Source organism: Pyrgilauda ruficollis, unplaced genomic scaffold, assembly GCF_017590135.1.
Source record: "Pyrgilauda ruficollis isolate IOZ18807 unplaced genomic scaffold, ASM1759013v1 scaffold28, whole genome shotgun sequence".
Classification (NCBI taxonomy): domain Eukaryota; kingdom Metazoa; phylum Chordata; class Aves; order Passeriformes; family Passeridae; genus Pyrgilauda; species Pyrgilauda ruficollis.
In genome coordinates this window covers 10048461-10073880 of record NW_024524155.1, presented here as the reverse complement: position 1 = coordinate 10073880, position 25420 = coordinate 10048461, and the positions used below count along the sequence as shown (strand labels likewise).

At 37.5% G+C, this 25420-nt stretch overlaps 1 protein-coding gene across 2 annotated transcripts in view; it reads right to left on the bottom strand.

The window, feature by feature from the left end:
• UNC79 (unc-79 homolog, NALCN channel complex subunit) overlaps positions 1–25420 on the bottom strand; it is a 104745-nt gene that overhangs the window by 1404 nt on the left and 77921 nt on the right. For both annotated transcript variants that reach the window (XM_041471967.1, XM_041471968.1), the window contains 9 exons: positions 24944–25012; positions 24250–24360; positions 18672–18776; positions 14859–14936; positions 12314–12403; positions 8682–8857; positions 6891–7077; positions 5356–5553; positions 3062–3139 (listed from right to left, as the gene is read on the bottom strand). In XM_041471967.1, coding sequence (XP_041327901.1) covers positions 3062–3139; positions 5356–5553; positions 6891–7077; positions 8682–8857; positions 12314–12403; positions 14859–14936; positions 18672–18776; positions 24250–24360; positions 24944–25012 — 1092 coding nt within the window. The remainder of the gene's footprint in view (positions 1–3061; positions 3140–5355; positions 5554–6890; positions 7078–8681; positions 8858–12313; positions 12404–14858; positions 14937–18671; positions 18777–24249; positions 24361–24943; positions 25013–25420) is intronic.

Genomic DNA, 25420 nt, shown 5'->3' with positions numbered 1-25420 from the left:
AATGTGAGATATTCTGTAGGCTGGGGGGCACATGTAAAAGCTATCCAGAATGACAAGGTGAGGAGGTCTGAAAATTTGTCAGCTCTGATTGGACTGCAGTTACACGTATTTCAGACTCCTGTTCTTCAGGGAACTTTTTCTTCTGAGGAAGTATAACATGACAACCTTATGAAAGCCAGAGAAGCATTTCTAGCAAAAGTATTCATGTTTTTCAATATTAATTTAACCATTGAGGTTACTGTTCTAAAATGTTCCTCCAAATGGCATTAAAATTTGCAATTTGCCAATTATGCTACTGGAGCTGCAAGTTAAACCTAATCACTATTGACAACATTAGATAAAGTGCTGTTTCCCTTGTGCAAGGAATGATAATTGTTTCAATTTCAGTGCTCTTTTGCTGGAGAATCACATGCAACTCTGTCAGTACTCATTACTTAGTCTACCACATGAAGAACCATAGTCAAACCTCAGCATTTACGGACAGATGAATGCCAAAACAGCTGGAACACAGCCAGATGCAGCAGATGTGTGAGCTCTGTACATCCTTCCATGGGCTCTCACACTAATGAAGTGCTCAATAAGATGCAGTGACCACAATCCCAATGTGTGCTTTTGGTGAGGAGGGAACGGGTCTGGGAGGCCATGCTCCACACCCCAGTGCCATCAACAAAACATCCCTGACAATTTCATCCAGCACTGGTGGAATTCCTGTGGAATTAGCCAGTGGTGGCAGGACTGGTGTCAAAAGTACATCAAGCAAGAAGGGAAGCCAGGTAGAAAACTTAGGGTACCCCTCTGCATCTGAACCAATTCACTGGACAACTTTTACAGTCAGCTGAGAGAATCAAGCACTTCACATTCAGTTCATCTTGTCCCAAGGCAAGTATCTAAAATAGATCAAGATGAATCATGTCCAAAAATACTGACTGTAAAGGGCACTCATGGAAACTAGCTTTTATCAGTATCTCTTCTGGACAAGTCTAAGGTCAGATACAGATCTTTGTCCTCCAGCACCAGTTCTGTCTTGCAAAGCCTGGACATATTTAAGGAAATGAACATTCTGCTGTACGCACAAGCCAGCAAACCCTCTAGTGCTACAGCTGCGAGATAGATAAGTCACACAAGAAGACACTTTTATGGAAGCACTTGAGTTTTGTTAAATAATCCTCAGCCAGCCTTTTCTTCACAAAGGGAAGAATACAAAACACTAGTTGGAAAGATCAGCTGGAAGAATAGAGTGCTGTCAGACACTATCAATTTGCTGAGTTTTTATTTTCAACAGAACTATATTGATTCCAGTTTAATTTTTAAAGGGAAACCAGGTTGTAGAACAGGCTGGTCATGGTGCTGTTCTGGCTCTTCAAATCTGCTGCCTGTCCAGCTCTCTAAAAAGCTGCGCAGCAGCTGCTGGGGCTGCCCAAAACCCTTGGGTCTCTGCAAAAAGCCTTGAGCTGTTCTTGTCTTCACTGTAGGCTCCCAAGTTCCTCAGAGATACATTTGATGGTCAAAGATGTGACCAGCAAGGTACTGTTCTCCAACACCAATGCCTAATCTGGTATGGCCACTTTCCCAGTTCCTCTGACATAGAAAAGCAGGAGAAAAGTTCAACACTTTCATTTCATTTCATTTCATTTCACAGCTGCTGAAGAAGAGACTGTCTCAAATCTGATTTTTTTAATTAGAGAAGCCACTCACTGGTTCCTGTGTGACTAAGTTTTGCACTGCTGCATCTCTGAAGGATTTCAAACACACACTAAGTCCCTAAATCATGGCACTTATTTTTCACATCTACAATAAATATTTTTACAATCAGTTCAGGAAAAAAAAATTGTAATCTGGAACTATGAATCCTATAGTAATGTTATGCATGGATGCTGTTCATGCAGGATTTCACTTTAGGGCTGAGTAAAGGGGATTTGGTCACCCAAATTCTTCTCTTCCATCTCCCACCCACTAAACATGAAAGCTTAGCACTACAACTCAGAGTTCCAGAGTTTTATGATCTTGATTTTATAGTAACAACAATGTTCTTTTAACCTGACTTAGCATTCCATTGATATATGCTCTCAAACATAACCCCCTGAAAGCATTCATTTGATTTGTGACAAGGATTTGGCCCTAAAGGCCTCTCTTTTCACAGCTTTAAAGCCACTCTTCATCTTTGTCAAATTCTGAACATCCTGCACTGGCTAAAAGAGAAGCTCATATGTCTTTCAGACAGAGCCATAATCACTTTAACAGCCCTCAGTGACAAAATTTCTCTAGTGAATCAAGCCATTACAAATCTGTGTTTTCACAATGAGTGTGAATGCTTTCATGTTGACATAAAGACCTCCAATTTTAGCTACTTTATTTTCAATTCTTGCTTGATCATAAAAGACTGGAGTAAAGCAATAGTCAGAAATTTCCTTTACGGCAACAGAAGAACTATATTAACCTTAACTACTTATATGGAAACTGTCTTGCACTGGGAAAACATAAAAAAGGATAGTAAAATTGATTTATGCTTGTGAGACTACCCCAACCCTTCTGCAAACACTGTGATGGAAGACTGCCTATGGATTTCCAAAGAAACAACTCATACACATATAATAACAAGAAAAACAATGTGGCAAAAAGTTTTTGTTAGCCACCTAAAAGCATGTGAGGCTCAGAATACAGAGGAGATCTGCAAAGGACCTATGATGATTACAAGATAGAGAATGGCTGAAAATTCAGGCAGTAGCTAGAAGCTCTCAAAGTCAGTGACATTAGTTGTGTCTGTTAGAGGAATGAGATCATTACTGACATTAGTGGCAATGGAAAGAGGAAGTAGATTAGATGTTCATTTAAAAAAATCAGGAGAACTTGAATTAGAGATTGTGGTCTGGTCTTCTTAAAGAAGACCATGGAATTTATTTTTTGGTAAGCTCTGCTAGGGTATATTGTGGCATTAACATTCAACCTCAGCTTCTTCCACTCTCTTTTTTTGAGTGGGAAGGAAAGCACGGGACAATACATTTAGAAATCAGAACAATCAGGCAATATAATTTAATACATATTCATGGTATGGTATGCCTACCTTTACAAAGATAGTAGAGTTGCATTCTTGTAAAGCCTCCATTAAACTGATCACATGCAGGCACACCATTTCCACCATCTTGGAAAAGAAAAATCAAATTTAAAACCAAATTAATATCCAGCATAACAATGTAGCAAGATAAGCCAACAGCCTCAAAGAAGGATCTTCCTGCATTTGCTAGGCAGTTTATTAACCACTGACACACAAGATTATTACATGAGCACATATGGGATGTTTTTCTTTGTTTAGTTTTACCCCAATGTGGTAACAGCTATCTGTTAAGTATTTCAACCCTTGATGTATTTTAATTCTAATCACACATCAAAACAAGTTGTCTTTGGCTTTGTTCTTTTCAGACATCATAAACTGTTTTTTATGTCTTCGCTATGCAATTCTCATCAATCTGTGTGTCAGAAATTGTTATTTTTATTTATTTAATCTTTGAAAATTAACGTGCTCACAAAACCCATCTATTTATCCCCCATCAAAAGACAATTTATTGTTTTGAGCTGGCAGCTAGTCCATAATTCTTCCATTTTGTATCATACTGTATGACAGATGCAAATATCAGTTATTTGGTAGCAGACAGCTTTTTGTGTTTTATATTTTGTAAATTCACAGGTACAAGACAAACATCCTGAGCCAGCAATGACTATTTACACTGCCTGTCTAAACTACATGTAAATTCCCCTTGATAACAATAAACTCAGCTTTTATGTTGTGCTTTTCATCTTCAAAGTGCTTCACAAACACTAACTAACTAACCTTACAACACCCCTGCAAGACAGGCAAGTATTATTATCTACATTTCACAGAGCAAGAGCTGAGGAAGAGAGCTTAATAACTGTGGCTCTAAAGCTACATAATGATATACTTACAGAGAAAGGATTGGAACTTGGGACTTCCCAGTCATATTCTCTTCCTAGGGCTTGACAAGAGCTTTTGTGTGTGACTAAACAACTGGCTGGTTGGAAATACTATGCACACTTCCTGTTCCTTCAAATGGAGCTTCCTGAACTACTGCTCCCAGCAATGGCTTGTGAACCACAGAGACCCCACCATGTCAGAGGCTAAAATATCACCTAGGGACAGCTTTATGTGGTTCTTGCCTGATATGGACAACACATATGAAATAATAACTGGCTGAGACTTTCAATTGCAGCCCATGCAATTACAATTAAAAGGGCAAAGTCCATACCTGCCTGGGATGGAATATGTTTCACATGGGGAAAGGGGAATTATATAAAACAATTTCCATACACATAGCAGATCTACATTTAAAAAGAGAAAAGAAAACCCAAACAAACCAGGAATGAAAACCTTGGTAGCAGCAAACCTTAAAAACCCAAACCTTAAGACCTAACTTAAAAGGAATGGGCCATGTATAAAAATGTTTCCCGCTCAAAGCTAACATCAGGCTCTCCAAAGCCAGAACTACTAGTGAACATCCCAGTTAAAAAGTTTTGACCTGTCATGACTATCTGGGATGTTGGAAACACAATAGGCCTTGCCCATCAGAAACAAGCTCTTAACCCTGAGCCTGCAGGCAGAATCATCACTCCAGGGTAAGCAAAGGAGCAGCTATGAGATGGCTGCTGGAAGCCCTCTGGGCTCTTATTGTACAAAGTTGCTCCAACAGAAGAGAGTATTTAGCATAAACAGACATTTAAAGGTTATATCCAAGCAAATGGTATGGATGATTTCTGGACACAGTGAACATTTCCCTTTTAAATCTTATCTCTAGAGATGCCTCCTTCCAGTCATTCATTACTCAAAAACGTTTCCAGAGATATTTATGTAGCTTATTTTTGATGAGTAACCCGTGAATTATGGGTGGCCAATTGTCAGCAGTTGTGTGTTTTTTCACCATCACATGTGTCACTGTGCCAGAGTCAATCCATGACAACATGGTAAAAAATAACCAAATGGATATTCACAGAATTATCCTAGAACAGTTTATTTGTGCTGTAAGGCAGACTCAGATAAAACAACAGAGCACAGTTAAGAGCAGGAATATATACAAAATGAGACGTGATGCAAGGAGTTCTTAATCCAACAAGCAGCAACTCAAGCTCCTGATGCTGTTTCAGGTAGATCCTTGCTAGATCCTTTTTCAGGCCCACTTTGAGGTTAAATCACTACTAATTAGCTATCCCTTTAATTTCTCAAAAGCATCAGTCACTTTACGATGTCACTTTATGAGGTTATTCATAGTCTGTTGTATTCTACTGAAACAGAGCCAAGGCTCCTCTGAGTTTAATCTGTACTAAATCTGTCTGCAGCACCTGACTTACCACTTTGTTATGCGCCATTAGCTGCAGGATGCTCGGTGTCACTCGGCTCCAGAACTCCAGGGCTGTGAGGATTGCTGTAAAGCTGAATTCGTTCTGATTCTGGACTGTCGGAGCTACTGCTGTTTGTTCACAATACACTGTCCAGAGCTGAGCAAATATAAATGCATGGAACAGGGAACACATGTGCAGAACAGATGTCTGTAGAAACAGAAAACAGAAGAAAATGTTTATTTAAATAACTGTATTGGGATACAGTGCAGAGGCTTTCATTCCCTGTCACATGTCCCACTGTGCAGTTTTGTCACTCATTTTCCCATGTTTCCCTCCCGTTAGGAACTAGTAAGTCAAGTACACTTGATAACATCTTTTCCAAGTTTACAACATGGGTTCATATTTGTAAAAACTGCATTTGCAAATATGCTCCCATGCCATCTAAGTGCATGGCATTAAGGTCAGTCCCTTCAAAAGAAAGTTAGTTTTGCAAAACAGGTATTCAGGACTAGTTCTGAAACTTTCTTAATGGAAATCTCCACTGCAATCTGTGGAAGGCCTGAAGGCTCTGGCACATATGACTCCACTGCAGAACCTGACAGGACAGTTATCATACAAAATACATGATTTTACATCTGTTCTGCTAATCTGTCATCCATTTCTGCTTTGCTGGGACTGCTCATAGTCACAAGGAAACAGTCAAGGAAAGAGAATTCATTTTGCATACTCAGGCATGGCTCCTTGCTAATCCTTGTTATATATTACAGTGTCTGAGCCTCCAGGACTGCTGGACATTAACCACTTCATTACAAGAAAGATGCTTCTGGTCAGAGATGTTTTCTCAGTTTGCAAGAGCAAGAGGGATTCATGCTCTGTTGCATTATGACTGCACCAAACATCGCAATGGTTGCTTGGTAACTGGAAAGAGGTATTTGAAAGAGCAAAAAAAAGGCCAAGGAAATGGATGGGAAGCACCAGTGTCTTGGCTAGGTGGAGGGAAAGAAAGGAGGATTTTATGTATAAGATAAATGTGTGATCATTCTGCTTCTGTCACTAATAAAAGCCTGGTTGGTGTAAGAGTGCTGCTAGATTTGTGTTAAACTACTGTCACAAATGTCTTATAATCCATAGTAACTCTTATTTGTCCTGAAAACTTGAAGAAAAAAGTTGTGCTTGAATCATCACTGTTTGTAATTATTTTGATCATAAAATTTTTTACATTCTATCCAATGCAAATATACAACAAGAATAAATAACTATCTGAGAGATTTGCTACAGAGATGGTCACTGCTAAAGCTTCAATTTGGAATCAGTTTTTCATTCCTCACTCCTGTGTTCAGACATTTTGAAATAGCCAAACCTCAAACGTAAGTGTACTCATTTCATCAGTCTTCTAGCCATGTAAGAAAAACTGTACAGAGATTTCTTTCCCTGGGTCCTGGGTTTTATCAAGTTTTTACCCCTCCTTTTATTTTACTAAAAATAAATGTTTACAAAAGGGCCAATACAAAACACATCTCTACTTAAAACACATAATCCCTTACCTTTGATTGCTCTGGAAACCCAATCAGAATAACAATAAGGTGGTCAGCAATTTGTGAACCTGCATCCAGTGGAATAGGCATGCAAGATGATGGAGAATTTGGACAGACAACATTGTGTGTCAGAGACCCCAGAAGTAGCCAGGACAGCAAACGAATGTGTGAGACACATTCTATGAACTCTTTGGGCCTGTCAAGAAAGAGCACATTTTACAATGATACTAAGTTTTCTGGCTTTCCCCAAAATATGGAGTCTCCTTATGCACATTTGGCAGATGCAGTCTCACTGTGCTGGAGACACAGATCATTGGGAAGATTCCAGCCACACAGAGCTTGGTGGCCTGGACATACCACATACAAGTCCAATAGAACCTATTTTGTGGGTCTAAGAAACAGTCTCTATAAAAGGTTAAAGCATTCACAAATTCATTGCTCCCATACAGAATGATTTTTTTACACAGATATCAGATGGGAAGGATTGCCCAAGTGGAAATGCTCCTCTCAGCTCCCCTGGACACCACGCAGCTGCCTTACCTCCACTGTGTTCCACCTCTCCACTGGTAAAGTGGAGTTAGTTTTTGTTCTTGAGCATCTTCTTGCACGTTTGGATTGTGTTTTTGAGGGCAGAGACTATGATTTTCTGTGACACTTAAGTATTTGTCCACTGTCTAGTGCAGTGTCTAATTGCAAAGCAGTGTGCCTAGATAATTAAAAAAGGAAGAGCCCTTTACTGGTGACATCTTGTCTGTCCCTTTGCTGCTTCCAAGCTCTGACTAAATACTCATTTGAATTCATAGGCACAGGAAAAAAGTAATTGTTTTTCCATCAATAAATCAATATTTACTAGGCCACTCTCTCTATTGGTTTTAGTTGCTAATTTGATGTCATTGTCAAAGACTCATATTACCCAAGATGCATTCCATTAATTTTTGGTTTTTAATAAAATCTGATACAATGCTCTTCCTCAAGTCCCTATAGGATCTTAGAGTAACTCATTACTTTCAATTCAAAACATGTGGATTTTTTTGGTTTTTTTTTTACATGTAAGAAACTAAAGTGCAAGGATTTAAGCACTCCAAAAGCAGATATGCTCCACATAAATGCACATGCAGATGTATCTAAAAGGACTGGAGCCTAAACAGCTTAGTCCCCAGAATCCTGGACAGGTAGTCTGGGACAAAGCTGGGACAGGAGCACAGATTTATTGAAACACAGTCCAGTTGCCTACACTCAAAACAAGTCACTTGTTGTCACTGTAACACAAGGGACAGTACTCCCCTTTCTTTTAGAAAATAAAACACTGTACATTAGGATTTCTCTCAGTGAAAAAGGACAGAAAACATGTCTTGAGCAGGATTTCTCTCATTTAATTTCAGCCAGGTGAACTTAGTAGTTTATCATACATCAGTAGGCCTACACTTAAAGAGTTCTCACTCATTTGTACTACATAATTTCAAAGGCCATTTCCTGTTGTATTGTATATAATTCAGAGAATATTTTCTGTAATTCTAGGACTGATCAAGTGCCTGTGTGCTTTTCACTATCTGCACCTAGACCAAGAACCAAGTTAATTTCCAATGTTACTCCAGTCAAGCCCCTGGAGCTGTACATCAAATATTACATTGACAAACTCCTCAGCTAAGAATCAGGGAGCTGCTGAGCAGCTCTTTCAATGTCCCACTGCCACCATTTCCTACTGTGGGTCTTATCTATGGAATCTGGCAATAAAAACATAATTTTGTGAAGATTTGCAAATCATTTTTAGTATTCCATTTTGTGTAAAAGTGTTCTCACCCTTGCTGCATTGCTGAAGGAGGATGGTAAAGCCAAGGCAAATACCGGATCACAGCTTTGTTGTCCCTGTGGTTCCCCCGGGTGATTTCCATAGCAGCAATCTGAGCTAAACCAACTTTCAGATGTCCACCAAATGTGTCCTCATGCAGTGGCTGAGAACAAGTCTTCATGTGACTCTGCAAGGCAAAGATCTGATTTCCTACCCAAAAAGAGTATTTTGCTTGAACTAAATTCTTCCAAAAACCAGCATATTCTATTTCACTCCCCTTCAATTCCTTCCCAGGATCTCTAACTGTATCTACAAAACAAAGCTCAGAAATAGATTTTTTTTTTTAATTCTCCAATCCCTATATTACTAACACCAGTATGATGCAGATCTTTTCACAGAGGGCCAGAATACCAACAGGCCAGACATAATAGAAATTAGGCAAAATGTATAGGCAGCTTTTGTATCAGCAAACTCAACAGCTGATAAATACAAACTAATGCTTGCATATCCAGAGAGCTTAGGTAAAAATGAAATAATTTAACCATTAAACAAGATAGCATCTGGGCAGGAAATGCCTTCCATGTGCAACATCTCATTTACATGTTCAGAAAGAAGTTCTCTATTATTCTCCAGCAATATGACTATAATGCACTAGTCAGCTATATTGCACTATTCAGTTACAAATGCCTTAAGCTTTGGCAATAAAATGGCCAAACCGCTCACCAAAAAACACTCAAATATTTATGCCTGTAAAGATAATTTATTCTGCTTTGCCAGCTTTAAGGGATGTTTCCTTGCTGCTTCTTGAGATACTTCTGTATTTCTATTCAGCTAACTTTGCATTACCTTCTGGTACTAGACTGTAACAGAACACATGCTGACTGCAGTTGCTTGCTTAAAAGGAGAGCCATATGCTTTGCACAAGAAAACCAGGTCATCAGTTATCCAATTATTGTAACAGGATAAAAATCAGTGAACCAATAATATTTTTGTAACAGATAAGTATCTGATCACAGAAACTTACACTCTCAGACTGCACTTACTTAAACTCTCTTTGAAGAGAAAAACCCCTATGTTCCAGCACGAATATTTAATGACTTTGTTATACTGACAGGTAAAAAGGATAGACAGTTATGCTGGCAAACATATTATAAATCTTCAAAAATGGTGGAATTTTTCTAAATAAATTCCTGTCAAGCTTTACCAATTAAGATGTTATCTCAAAGGGAAAAAGAAACCATAATAAACTGAGCAGAAACAGTACACTGAAATGAGATTATCTTGAGAATTAACATTTATACCTTTTTTGTAGTGCAGTAGTTCCCAATATACAGGACTGAAAATAATTAGCCTATTTCAAAGAAATTATTCTTGGATATGCAAAAGAAGACATTGGATATAAATAAACAACTTTAACTAGGCCTGTTCTCTGAATTCCTACAGAGAGTAGAAATTTCCAAATTTGAAAACCACCTTCTGCTATTGGGATTGTTACTGGTCATATAAATCATATAGGATTCTTTGTTAGCTATAACCCCGATGCTGCTGATAATACACTTGTAATAAGAAATTGTACAACCAGATGATCTTAGGTCTCATTTTCTAGGGAGTAACACTTCTGTTAATAAAACCCACTATTCATGGATTTTATTAGAATTTATATATTATATACATTTATTATATATTATACATATATATACTATATATAATTTTATAATTAAATGAGCTTGCAAGAATTTGAATCTAGATGCTGTGAATTTGTTTGGAGTTCTGACTATTTGTAAACTTAGATATGCTTAAATATATTTTCTCAAAGATGTTAACACCACGAAGTTTTATCTGTTTAAATAAAAACTGTCTTTTAATTTTGTAAGACAGAAAAGCTTATTCTTTGCAATACATAAAATTATGGTCATATTTGACTCTCTTATTATGCTAATTTTGTCCTCAGATTCCTGTATTACATGGCTAAATCAGAACAACATGGAATTTCTGACTTAGTTTTAAATGGCCAGATGACTGACTTGGGAAGCTTCTTGTCCAACTTCAAAACATGAAAGTGAAAAAAATGTGTACAAGTTCATGCTCTACCTATATCCATATATAAAATATTTTAAAATAAATAGTCCCACTGAGGATAAGAAGTAATCATCAGACTTCAGCACTGTAAGACCAAATCTAAAAATCAGGCTACAGCTCAAGGGAGATGAGCAGAAGGAGAAGTCCAAATGACAGAAAGTTTTCTACAGAAACATTTTACACAGGAGAGAGAATACCTGCAAGTATTTATAAACAAATTTTCCCCATTCCTGGTTTCAGGTAAGCTCATTTTTTTTCCTGTGTAACTAGCAAACCAGATGTATCTCTTGCCTCATTTAGGATTCATTTGCCTACCTATTCTGAATGCAGTTCTGAACTTTAATAGAAATGGGTGAATAACTTAAGAGGATAGAGTGGGAAGGCAATCCAATTCAACTTCAAATGATTAATTACTTTGTGCTTTGAAGTAAATTTCTACTCCAGCATAACAGGCTGCTTCCCTTAGATTTTTTTTTTTTTAATTCAAAGGAATTCATGGCCAACAGGGTAAGAATTTGGGAAAAGGAATGTTTTGTCCAGTAAAATACAGTTACAGAGAGTTTCAAGACACAAGTTTCAGTTTAGCTGGGATTCTTCTTCCTTTGTGGTAAGTATTATTAACATGCAATATGGTTTCCCCTCTGGGGCACAAGGTGGATTTGAGGGGCCAGAGGGACAGTGAACAAGTGAGTGTGTGAGAAACTCATAAGGTAAAAATTCTCACCTCATTGCTTCATAAACAAACTTCAGAGCAGCAATGTTACTTAGGCTACTTATTTTTCAAAACATCTTAGAGAATTTCCATTCTGTAGGAAATTTAATAAGGACCTGAAGCTCCTCCATGAAACAGGATTTTTAGGTTTTGATTAGCTAATGATTACTAGGATATTTTTATGAAATCCATTCTTAAATAAAAATTTTATGTTAACAGAAGTATTTTCCTATCACTCCTCTTAAAAATTTGTCATCCAACTAATAAAAACCAAAATGCACTTTGGACTACAACTGTAGGAGTCATTTGGATTTTCCCCACCTCAACAAAATATAACCTGACAATGAAAACAACAGCATCCATTAGAAAAAGGACACCCCCTTTTTTTAGGTCAATTACTGCATTTTAATTACCTCTGAACTTCCAATAAATTTAAGTGTCTATTTGTACCTATAAGAGACATAGGATTCTCCACAGGAGTGTACTTAGTTGTACAGGCAGGGAGTTTTATGTTTCCCTGGGTTATATTAAACACAACTACTTCTCACAGTGACTTTGCTATGACATTTGCTTATCATCAACATTTCAGAAAAATCATGCCTGCATTTTTATTGTGTGCTCATGATATTAGAATCAGCCTCCATTTCAACATCACATAAGCTACTTTTTACTGATGTCACAGAAGTCTCTAATCTATAACAGCACTAATGTTTTTTTACAAGAGAAAGAAAAAAAACTTGTCAGTCAGCCTCAAATATTTCCTACTGTGTCTCCCAGGCAGGTTCCTTACAGAAAACATATTTTTTGTCAAAAAAACTCATACACTTTAGATCAATATATGCCAGAACCAACCTTCAATTTGGTTAAAGTATGCATATCTGCAATGAAATCCAGCACTTCCCCAACATACTGCCTCATGCATTCCATTGCTGCTGTTCCACACTAAAACATAAAAGAAATAGGTTTAAGTACCAGGTTTTGTTTCACTAGAATACAATTAGTCTGTTTCAAATTCTTTATTTTATTTTTTAGTTAGAATAAGTAGGAATAGGTATCCTTTGATGTTCTTCTTCTCACTGTATTATCTCCTCTTATCTGATTATAGTATGAGAAGATAGCCCAGCTGCTGAAATTTCTTCATGCATCTTAAAATATTCTTATCTATGACAGCAATAAAAGATCAACTGAGGAAGCTTTCAAGAATATTCTGGTCATGTCATCCTGAAATTTACAGTGGTCCAGAATCAAAGTCTTAAAAACTCATGAGAATTGAACAACTCAGTTTTTCAAGCAGCTGAGCATTTCTGCAATTGGCACCAATCAGTTACAATCAAAGAAAACAAAATTCAGTCACAGGCAAAGATGCCCTTATTTCACATTAATCACAATGGAAAAACAGTTTAAATAACTTCAGGTCTTCTATGTGTAAACATCACTAAAATTAACATCACTGAAATGTATTATGTTTTTTCCTTTACACAAAAACTAATTAATATTTCTTGTATATTCCTGAAGAAAATTAATTCAAAATACAGCATCTTAATGGCACTTAAGCTATGCAGTGCTCCAGTTAGATCATAAAGGTATAAGCTTATTGAGAAGCCACCTGTGCCAGAGCAAAAACAACCTTAAAGGGAAAACAAAGGGACTCAACGAGGTGCTTGTTGTATTTGTGCACTACAGATTTTCATAATCCTTTTCCTAGAAGAGTGAGAAATGTGAATCTGGCCCTCAGCAAGCTCAAGATGAGCCCGAGGTGCATAAAGCAATCAACAGAACAAAGCTGTCAGATTAAATAAGGGCTTTGAATAGATCAGAGAGCCCTGCAGGGAAGCTTTTCAGGTGATGCTACCAACACACTAGGTATCACATAATCCTCTGTTTATATGTAAATAGTCTGAAGAATAGTGAAGAAAATGCTACCTGAATTCAACAGGAGCTATGGATGCCTTATTCTTAGGGGCCAAGTAAAAGAAATGGGTAACTTTTGAGGCTAAATGATCACATTATTAAATTAGACATCTTTTTGAAGTCACCAAAATCTAATTTATCCCAAGTCATAGGCTCAGGGCAGAGCACTGCAGTAAAGTTTACAGAAGAAAACTACTGGGTTTTGACTTCTTTTTGATTACCTGCACTTTGAAGATGATTATCCTATGTGAGCATACAAATGAACTAGATTTAGTTTCAGTCACAGAATTATTAGGCCACAGTTGAGTTTTAGTGGCTGAAATTTGAAAAACTGCTAGCATTCTATATTTAAACAACTGACCTGGGCACTCCTCATTTTTGTACGTTCCCTTACTATGCCACCTTCTGGCTTTTCAAATGTTGCTCAGTTCCCATGACAGAATAAAAGCCAGTGAAATATGGTCATTGGGAACCCTCTCAGTACACCCTCCATCCCGTTTATGTGCACTAAGGATTTGACCTGGGTTCTAGAATATTGAATAATAGAATTATGAAAGAGACTACACTCCAATCTCTGCAAATAAATGCTCAGTTGCACAAGACTTCTTTCCAACAACCTATTCTGTTTCATGCAAGCAGTAGGCAGCCTAATTTTCTGTTTTCTTCTGAAATGATCATGTTCCTATTACACCTTGTAACACCAGTATTAGTCTATCTATTCAAGGCAAGTATAAATTAAAATATCCTGTTGGGAGGAAAGGTATTATTAAAGATTGGCATTTAAAAAATCACGCACTTCAGAAAATACATGGGAAAGATCCGACTAAGTCATCCCCAAAGCTGACACACACACACACAAGGAAACAAGTTTTCCTCACTCAGCTTGTAAAGCAAACCTTGGCTGACCCTCTTCCATCTGCTTGGGTACTCAGTCACAGGTGTCAGGGAACAAGTCAAGACCTCCCATTGTACTACTTCCTCCCATATTCACCTGGTGCATATTCAGTGCCCAAGCAATTAGGAGTACTTGTAATTTAGCTACACTCATCAGCAGGATATAGATTAATGACTTACACATTACTAGAAAAATACCATTAACTCCCTTCTTTAATCAGATAATCTTCTGTGAGAATGGAGGCAATGGCTTGTAGCTTTCCATCCTGTTATCATTTTTTGATGCATTCAGCTGCTCTACACTGAGAATTGCAGATCTTTGTTTTGTCTCTGAGCACAGGTTCCACTGAAGTCAGTTACATGACTAAAGGTCATCAGTGAAAGCAAGGGAAGCAACATCAAATTCAGAACTTTTCCACTGTTAATAAAAAGAATGAAGCATCTCAACCTCTGCCTGTAATCCATCTTGCCAGTCAGAGGACAAATGAAAAGGAGAGAGCATTAAAATGAAGCAAAGCAAGCTGAATAAGATGTGTTTTTTGAAAAAATCAGAACAACAGAACTAAGAGATGGACTTTGTTTCAGTACTTACTCCAGGCATTGAGGCAATCATCTGTTTATGCAGGATTGTTGACTCAGCTAGTTTTGTTCCAGCATCTGCACAAACAAACTAAGAAGACATTAAAGATAAGTTATTTTTAATTATTTTTGAGGAACCTGAAGACACTAATAATTTATTCATTACTTCATTAAAAACAGTTCAGATCTTTTCTTGCTTTTATTCATAGTAATTTGCCTTTAGAGATCTCTTTCTTTATAAACAAGCTACTTAACTCACCATTATAAATGAGATAATTTGATTGAAAAAAAATCTGACTTTAATGTGCTAAATTAACACATATGCTGTGCAGAAGCAATTTGAAGAATATTGTGTAACAAATCAGACTTTCTTTATGAAAAAAATATATATTTGCTATTTCTTCCATTTATCAAATGTTCCTCTCATTATAGAGTGAACCATGATAGAGAAGGATAAGGCAGGATGCCATATTTTTCACTGTGATATTTTAACATGTCACAGAAATTCTACAATGATGAATTATATGAAGAGTTTTGAAGTTGACAACTAGTATGGTGTGGTATAACTTCTGCAAAATACAACATAAACAAGCTGTTTCTGAGACATGGTCAGTGTCATGCTATTACAGTAGAATATCTCTCATTGCTTTTCTTATGCTTTTATTTTACCTTTTTTCTTGTTTTTGTTTCCAAGTCCCTTGACCTAAAGTCTCCAATGTCCACATCATTCATACATTAAACTTGCTAATGCTGTTATTTAATCATTATAAACTTCAATAATGCATTGGACACCCTGCAAATGATTTGCTTGTTCCTACAATTTCTTGTCCTAACATTATCTTTGCACTTTAACATTTTTTGTCCATAGTAATGCAATGTAACTTTCTAAGAAAGAGCAGACAGAAAATAACTGTCAACTAAGGTCTAAGTATTAATCTTCCTTCTGATTAAAAAATTAATTGATACCATAGTATTTTCACAAGCTGAGACAGATAGTGACTACCATATTTTATGGTTGTCTAATGCACATATGTTAGCAGAACTCTCAATGACTGACTGCTCTTCATGAAAGTATTTCAAAATGTCCTTTACAGCCCTAGAATTTACTCTTACACTTCCACAAGCTTTACAACAAAACAGATAAGATACACTGAATCTTAGAGACTGACTGAGCAAGCAAATTCTAAAGAGACACCAGTACAATCTGAAGTCAATGGAAATCCTGAAGATGTGTGCTGATGAAATGTGAGCAGGAGAAAAGTAGTGGGAAACAAAATGCTGTGTGAGAAGCAGTTCCTATGGAAACCCATGGAACAGCAGCATGTACATGATGGCTTTCATTTGCTAGGACAAACCAAGGAGACAGTCTTTCTGTACCCTTTATCATCCATGACACCTATGCAAAGATTGGAGTGACCTGGTTAAAAATTCTCATTCTTTCTAAAGTGGGACAAAGTTAACAATCATCTTAGCCTTAATGTCACCAGTGACACTGATGGCACTACGTAACCTGGATAAACGTGGGTGGCAAATGTACCTTTCTAGGAACTCCTTTGTTAATCAGCCCACGACTGATCTATCATTAAATTAAAGTGCTCATAGCTCCTTTGTTATCTGGAACAGTTTGACAGAATCTCTGTACTCTGAGTGCACTGTCTGTATAGAATCTTGCATACAGGCTAACATGTCCATGGAGACATGACTGCTGGAAATTAAAACCATTTCCGTTTGGTGTTAACTCTGCTATGTCTTTATTCATTCAAAACCATACAATTTGAATTAATAACATAGTGGCTTTGTGTGTTAAAGGGGTGAACCAATCCCTTAATTCTATGAATGGCACCAGAGAATATTTAAAAAATAAGAGACATATGCATTTTTACTGGTAGATTTCTTAAATTACAGTGGTGTTTAAAATGGGTTTAGTGGTTACTATGGTATTGCAATTCCAGAGGCTGTTGAGTGATTCAGACCGCATACTACTGAGAGCTGCCAATTTACAGTCAATGGGAGAAGCAGTCATCATGCCTCCAGTAGGCATCTATGGCAGATGGTCTGAATACAACCCCTATTCTTCACCACTGACTGCATAAAAACAGAAGCTGGCTGCTTTGGATGGCAGGAAATATGAATCACTCCATCAGCCTCTGAAAGAGAGACATCATAAAAGACATTTATATCCACATTACATGCTGTTGTGTAAGGTATGAATACATCCCAAAGTGAATATAGCATATGGGAACGGTGCTAGGAGGAAAACCCAGGCAAATACCACTTTAACTTTATGAGATAAGGTAATGTAAGAGAGAGTTTTGCTTACTGGGTCTCTCAGGCAATTGACTCTATGTGAAGCACAACTGTAAATCAGTTAAAACCCACTGCCAAAATTGACATGGCCTGTTTGCATTCTCAAATGACAAATTCAGAAAGGACTAGACTTGGGGTAGCCACAGGACTGAGCTATAGGAGTAATGCAGAATAATTGCTTTATTCTGTAATACAGGAAAAATCAGTTCAAGTCAACAAAAACCAATATACATGGTATCAAGGTGCATCACTGCAGCCGTAAGACGGAAAGAGGCTGATGGTTGTTATTTGATGGTATTGCCTGGGACTGAAAACAGTAAGATTGAGTTTAATAATAATGAACAAACAAACAAACAAAAAAAGGCGACGTGTGCTTTTTAACTTAAATGGATTTTAAACAACAACCCTTAAGCATAATAAGAAAACAACCCCCATGCGTTATTCTTCCCTTCCGAACTTCTTCCCCTAAAACTGATGGCATAATAATTCTTTTCAGAGTTATTCTAACTGTCATATTATTTCGTTATTCATATTATTTCATTTGTCAGTATTATTTCTCTGTCAACTGGCAATCATTTACTTACTATGAGTAATGTACCAGTACTCAAAAGAAAATGAGTCCCTAGTAAGTGACATGAAGCTTTGACCCATCATGGGAAGGGAAAGAGTGAATGGAGCTGGGATGCTGGGAGCATTATGGGGGATCTGTGTAATAAACACCTCACCTGGACCTTATGAAGTGCTGCCATGCTGGTCCCTTATAATTTTAAGTTTCTAAATTTAAGTTCCTAACATATCTTTGTTATCTCATTGCAAACAATGAGAGCCCACTACTTGTGATTACATTTGATGGACTTCAGCAAATTTCTGTGGGACAAGCTTGTGATGCCAAACTGTGCCACACTTGCTTTCTTGGAGGTAGAAGTTTTCATAAGCCTGTATCTTATCTCTTCATATTTTCCAATGGCAGCCTGACTCTGCAGAATGAAAGCAGCAGAAATATTGTTGCTGGAAAACTACAGGTCAAAAGAAAATGGCCTTCAGGTAATGGAGACCAGCTCACTTCCAGAAACTGAGTTGTGACCCATTATCCACTAGCAGCCCTTCCCACACAAACTGGTGACAGGGTTTGAGGGTAGGATATGAAGAGAAGGCAGCACCAGGAGCAGCTGCCCCAACAGGGCATGATATAAAACTCAATGGACTCAACCATTATGGGTCCCTTCCAACTCAAGATATATTCTGTGATCTTCAATACATCAGCACTGATGCACAGGTCATCATCATTAGAAGAAATTTGGATTCCAAATTTAGTTTCTTAAATTTCAATGTAGGATCCTAAATGTGTGCACCAATGCATACAAATGCAACTGGATTTGGGTTTAAAAAGTTCTTGCTTCCCCAGACATAGCTGGTACTTTCTGTAACCATGTTGGACTCAGTTCTTCAGCCTCTGCCCCACTGCTGAACCTGGGCCAAGACAGGATCAGTATGAGAATTACATCAGAATTTCCTGTACCTGCACCAACAGCAGCAGATTCATGTCTGGTAAGGGCGACTTCAACTTGAGTGCTTGCAGTAACTCCAATATAACACAGCGTGTCAAGTAGAATTTGTCCCTTTCCTGCAACAAAAAAACACAGAATTATCAATGTCCTGAAATTCACTGACAGCCACTAGTAAACCATAAAGATACTTTTAATCTAAGTTTGAGAATAACAAATTTACAAAAATGTACCGGTCTCTGCTGTCTAATAAAAGCCAACATCACTCATAATTTATATAATTCTTCAGGCTTAATGAACAGACATCAATGAAGGTGATTTTTCTTTGCTGTTTTGTCAGACATTATATCCAAGATTTAGTATTTCACACATGAAATACAGACAGATTTTATAAAATAGTTATAAAACCCAGGTATGCAAACACAGCTTTCATTAAGTAGTTCCACGAAAAAAGAGCAAAGCAGTAAGAAACGACACAGAAGAACAAAACTGGCATAGTATTCAGCATTGTTCTTTCACTGAAGCTGCCAAAAACAGTTTATATTTTACCATACTCTTTTTCTGTTGTTATTCCCCTTTAAAAAAAAAGTGCCTCCACTACAGCTGCTTGGACCATCTATTTCCACTCATTAGACTGGCAGTACTTTTCCACTTCCACAATAAAAACAGTCTTGGCTACAGCTGCTACAACAGAAACACTTTAAAACACAGGGGGAAATCAGCCAGTGGAGATCAGAAGTCTAAGAATAGAGTTGTAGGGCTGAGTCAGCAAGGAGGTACAAGAGATAAGATGGCCTTGTTATACATCTTACTTTGACATTCTCCAACTTTAGACGATAAGATAAAAACATGAAACAAATCCATAACCTGCTACTGACCACAGTAACTCAAGAATATGATAAGGAGTGCTGTGCTCTATTTCAGACAACCATTAGAGATTAAATAAATGGTCTAATAACGAAAGCATATCCAAAGTGTGCTTAAAATCTAAAACCTGGTATCATCCATCTTGTAAAACCCATGCACTTGCCTGCTCACTTAAGTTAAGTATGTGAAAATTTCAGTCAGGACCTCAGTTTCTCCACAAAATCTGTAAAATGGGATTATATGTCTCTTCCTCAGAGAAGTTTTATGAGGTTACATAGTGAGAGACAATTTGAAGGCCACCTCCAGCTGTACGCAGGAGAAGCTGAAAGTGGAGTGAGCTTTTGTTGCAGCAGACCAAGCAGACACCAGTGTTCCTCCTCAGAGAACTGGTGTCCCCACACTAGCTGTGTGGCATACTGTCTAACAAAACCTGCAGCAGCAGTGCATGTCTCCCACAGCACCCACATATCTCAGAATGAAACCAGATTTTAAATCTCAGGCCTTGATCTGAGAGAAGGTGCCAAAACAACAGAATGGTGTGTATTTCATGGAAGTTATGATGCCAGTCTGTGAATCAAGAGACCGTACTTCAAGCTCTTCATTTCCTCTTCAATTACATGGAGTGTGCAGAGATAACACATTTAGATGACAGAATGGGTCCCAAACTGCAGTCCTTGTCCTTGTCTGACTATACTGCTGCAGTCTAGGCAGCTAAACTTCCAGGAAGCTAACACTCCAGAATCAGCTGTATTATGAAACCATTTCTTGAGGGGACAAATATTCAAAAGTTACACATTCCACATGCATGAGTGGTGCTCTGATAAAAAATATACAAGAATATCCAGGAGAGGTCAGATGGGAACAAATGTCTTCAGTAAGTTATCTCCAACAAGGCCATAAGCAGAAGCAAAAGGAAGAATACGAACAAGGCAAGCATGTATAATTTCACCAACTATTTTCAGTTCAGGGAACTTCTAAGCTCAGTGTGGTTTCTGTATAATTCAAAAATCTCAAAGTATTTCTCTTCCACATAACTGTCCACTGACCTCTGGGACTCATGCCAACCTTTAGCACAAATGGTAAAGAGTCACACACTGTTGAAGAATCACTTCCCTTTAATTGCTTTGACTAGTTCCTATAAACTTAATATGTTCTTTGCACTGGAAAGGAAAGAAATTACCCATTGTCTGGATCACCTGGGACCTTGCAGACCTCTCTCACATTCCCATCAGTTGCTGCTACTTCAGACTGAAGAGCTCTGACTCTGACTTAGTTGGTCTGTATGTGGAACTCCAACTGTTTGATCATTCTTGCTATCATTACCTGAACTTTCTCTGACGCTATGATATTCTGAGTGGGAAAGGAGAACCCGAATGGTGCATAATACCCACAGTGTAAACAAATCCTGATTACTTGTTAGAATTCCCCAGAAGAGTGTCCCTTCCCACCATCAAATGCTGTCCTAGACCTAAGACACAGGCACTACACAGTGCCACACTCAAGTCAGTTGACATTTACATCCCCAAAAAGAGTGTATGAAGTTTCTATCAGTAACCCCATCCAGTAGCCTACACATACTGAAAAAAGAAGGAAGACAATTCTTTCAAAAGCATTCAACTATTTTACATACCAACTATGCTATACAGGATATAACTGGGCCATAATAAATGGCTTTGTCAGAACACTGGAAAAGAAACATAGGCTTCATGAACCTCAGCTTTTCTTGGCTTTAGGGATAATGCAACTGCTAGCTGCCTCTTTCTGTAAGGAGTCTCCTATTTCACAGTCTAAACTCTTAAAAGTTTGTTTAGCACATGTGATTAAGAGAGATTGAGCAAAATCAGGCAAAATGTTTTTTTGACATGTGATCTCTTGCTTGCTGCACTGTACATCAGGAGTGATGACATATGAGTCAATGGCCCAGAGCATCCTTCCTACCCAAGTCTACTTATTCCTATCATCCTGGTGTTGATAAATATGTATAAACTTCATATTCTGCCACAAAGCCACTGCTCCTTGGGAATAATACCCAGGGGAGCCACATATATAAATATGATACCAGAAGTGTAAGGAATACACTACTTCAGCCACTGTTCAGCCAAATTAACTCTCTCACATGCCTATGTATCCCTACAGAAAATGGCTTTGCAACGTTCAAATTGTGACTAACCACATGTCAATATGGAGAACATGAAACTACTGAAGTTCTAGTAGTACCTCAGGGTCCAAACTTAGTAATAGGAGTTAATTTGGACCTTTAATGGAGATTGCTATGCTCCAAGTAAGCCAGTATAAAGCAAAAATCTTTACTTTATCACTGCTGCTACTGCAGTAATTAAAAATAATGAAGATCTGCCTCTTAATATTCTTTAAAAGATTCAATAGCAAAATCATGTGGCATTCTGCATTTACTTCGTAAGGGACAACAGAACATCAGCAAAAGGCTAAGTTTAGGTTCAAGCTTCTGCAGCTCTAAGAGATAAGAAAGCCAGAAAGTATCCATTTAGGACCTTAAGACACTTGAAAGGGAAACTAAAGATAAGATTACAATCCACAGAAGAGACGGTAGTCTCAACTGAGAATTCCAAAGGCACTGAAAAAAACAAATTGCTGACCTGGAACAGAAACTCAGACAAGGAAATATCAGATTGACGTGAGTCTTCAGGCTCTGAGACAAGAGAAATTCAGATATTCCTGCAATAGGTTATTAGGAAAACGTTGGATTTTTTTTTTTCCTAAAAAAAAAGATTTGGAATGGTTGAACAGCACTGACCTCTACAAAGTGCATGTCAGAGTAGCTTGCTCTTTGAAAAGACAAGAATCCTCCACAGCTTAGCTGAAAGTTGGTGTTTGTTCCAGCCAGCACACTCAAAGTTGCAAAACAAGCAATTACATTTGAATAGTTTCAATGCTCACAATTATATTCCTTCCTCTGACCTCTCCTGGAATTCACTTCTATGTGGTCCTCTACCACAACACTCTTATTTACATACAGTGACTTCCACTGTAGAGAAACACAGACATCATAACTGATTTGCTATTTTTTCTAACTGCAGTCATTAATTTGACACTTCTAAAGCAAAACTACAGTAAGCTTTCAGAAATAGCAAAGATAATATAGTGTGGAGTTCCACTAAATTAACTATTTTGTGGCTATACAATGCAGAACATTCACTAATGCTTCCATTTCTGGGTCATCAGGTTGCATTAAACTAAATCAAGAAGATTTTACCAAGCCCTGTAATCCAAGCTTCCTGTGTGCAATTAAGGACTCACTACATTAATAGAACAATCAACCAGGAAGCATGCAAGAAACACGTGTGAGTTTTCTAACACCATGGTGTTAACTACATTTTTCTGAAACTGCAGAGCCTGAGGAAAGTGAAAAATTTCCTGTAGTTCATAATTTGCTTTAGCAGATACATGAAATACTCTGATAAGACCACAAATGCAAGAGGGGTATTTTTACTTCAGTTTTAAATGAGGCTTTTCTGTTTCAATGAAAAAAAACACTATTATCCTTCAAGTTAACATTTTACTCACTTGGCCTTGCCCAAAGCCTTAACTATAGGTACAACTCAAAATAATTCCAAAAGCTAGGCTATCTCTTCTGTATTCAGGATTATTCCATTGCATAAACTCTTCTCCTTCAAATTAGACAAAAAGCTAGAACTTGCCTGCTGTCAATAAACACACTGTTAATTAATTTCTATTTAATGCTTCAAATCATTACATTTCATAAAAATGCTTATTTTCTTGTGGCACAGTTTTTTTGCAAGAGTGACATTGTTTTTATTATTTCTTCTTCACTGTTTATACAGTGATATTTTAAGTCTTAACAAGACTCAAAGAATGCATGTTCCAGTTGTACATTATCAAAATAGAAAATCATGTAGCTACTTATGACAGAGTGTTTCCTGAGGATTAATTACTGTTCTGACAAATGTAGCAAGGATGGAAAACTGTGCACTTAGTGGCTAAAGCAACATTTTTGCTCAGTACCTTGACAATCTACGTCATGGAGTATATATTACCATGTGCTCAATTGCTTTTTTGTTAAACTTCTCACTGACAGCTACAAAAATGAACCCGAGTAATAACTGTTATTTGTACACCATAGCTTTCATCCAGGAATCTTTCAAGTTTTTTAGAAGTGTACATATACTGTTCTCTTTTTTACACAGCAACAGCCATGCCTGCCAAAGGAAAACACCCAATACAGAATGAACAGGATCTAAGATGGAAAGCTCCTAACTTGGAGTCTTCAATTTTTGTTAGTTGTCTACTGCCTCCCCTCACAGCTGTGCTCTCCAAAGGCACTACCAGGAATTTTTTGAGTTTTTACTCACAAGTGTGAGTGGCTAAACTTGTGCACTAGGAAAGATATGACTGTACAGACATTTTAAGTGATGCATGAATACCAGGTATCTTCTCAACATGAGAAAAAAATCTGATAAAAAAGTCCCAAAATCACATCAAAATACTTTTCTGACCAACATCTGCAGCAGGTTCCCATAATCTGTGTCTTCACTGTGAACGTAAAACTCAGCATTATTAAAAGGCACCAAACCATGATCACTACTTGATTAACCAAACTATGTTAAAAACTGTTGACATGCCTGATACTTGATACTGATTCCATCTTTACTTCCAAACTACTTGTGGGAAGCACTACTTTGTCCTGTATTCACTTGTCCATAAAGGAAGATACAGTGTCACTGTTACCTTTGTGAAGGCTCGGTAGCACAAACCACATAGTTCCACCAGGTAGGCCAGAGTGAAGACAGCATTCTGAATTACAAAACTCAATAATTTTGAAAAAGGGTCCAGAAGACTCTGCAATGACATGTGTTACAGAAATCAATAACTCGTTGCCCAAAAAAGCAAAGAAGCATTCCAACTCTGGAACGCCTGAATGGAACAGCATTATTTTTAGCTCAGAGGCTATCTGCCTGGGATTCACACTGTTTTGGTCAAACAGCTGTATCATATGCCTTCATGCTTCTGTCAGAAGTTAGAAACAAAAAGTTAGAAAAGAGGTTCACTTGTGACACAGTGTTTATAAGGGATTCTGTATAGTTTATGCAGGAAAATCTCACTGACTTCAGTGGAATTGTACTGAAAAACATCTAAGGAAGCTCATTACTCTTTAAATAAAAAATAGAGGAGGGGGAAAAAAAAAAAGGGAACATCAAATCTTTAAGAAGACATACATTCACACCCACACAAGAATGTAATTCTACCCCCACTTTACTGTAACCTAGATTCCAAAGCTCTTATCATTCTCCAAACAGTATTGGACTGCACAATTTTATGCTTACATATAATGCTTTCCTAGCCAGGGGAAATGAACACATTCATACAATTGCACAGGCTGGCTACATCTGAGGCAACAGAATTTTGTCTTCTTGGAACTTACCCTGGTGGCACTAGTGGTAGGTATCTTCAACAAGCAAATCATGATTCTTAAACTAGAGTCTAAAGAACACTGAACATATTCGAAGGCAAAAAAGAAAAAGAAAATAAGTTAGTGCCTTTCTGTATACATATATTGCTTATAGTGGTAGCAGCTATGAATAACTTAGAAGTGAAGTCTGAAAAATGATCCCTGATGATTGATTTTTAATTACTTTCTCTGAACTTGCTTATTCTTGAACACAATCTACCCCTTCAGTGGTAACATACACAGCATAGTTGCACACCATTAACCTTATTTTATATGTCTGTGCTTGTCCTGACTATGATATTTTCCCTCACATATTAAGACATCTCACAACCTGCAACATTGGAATATGCCATGGCAGCAGCTGTTTCAGATTCCTTAAGTTATTCCTTATCATGTCATCTTTATTTCAAGTAAATCACACAAGTTACTGAATGGACTTTTCAGGATCAA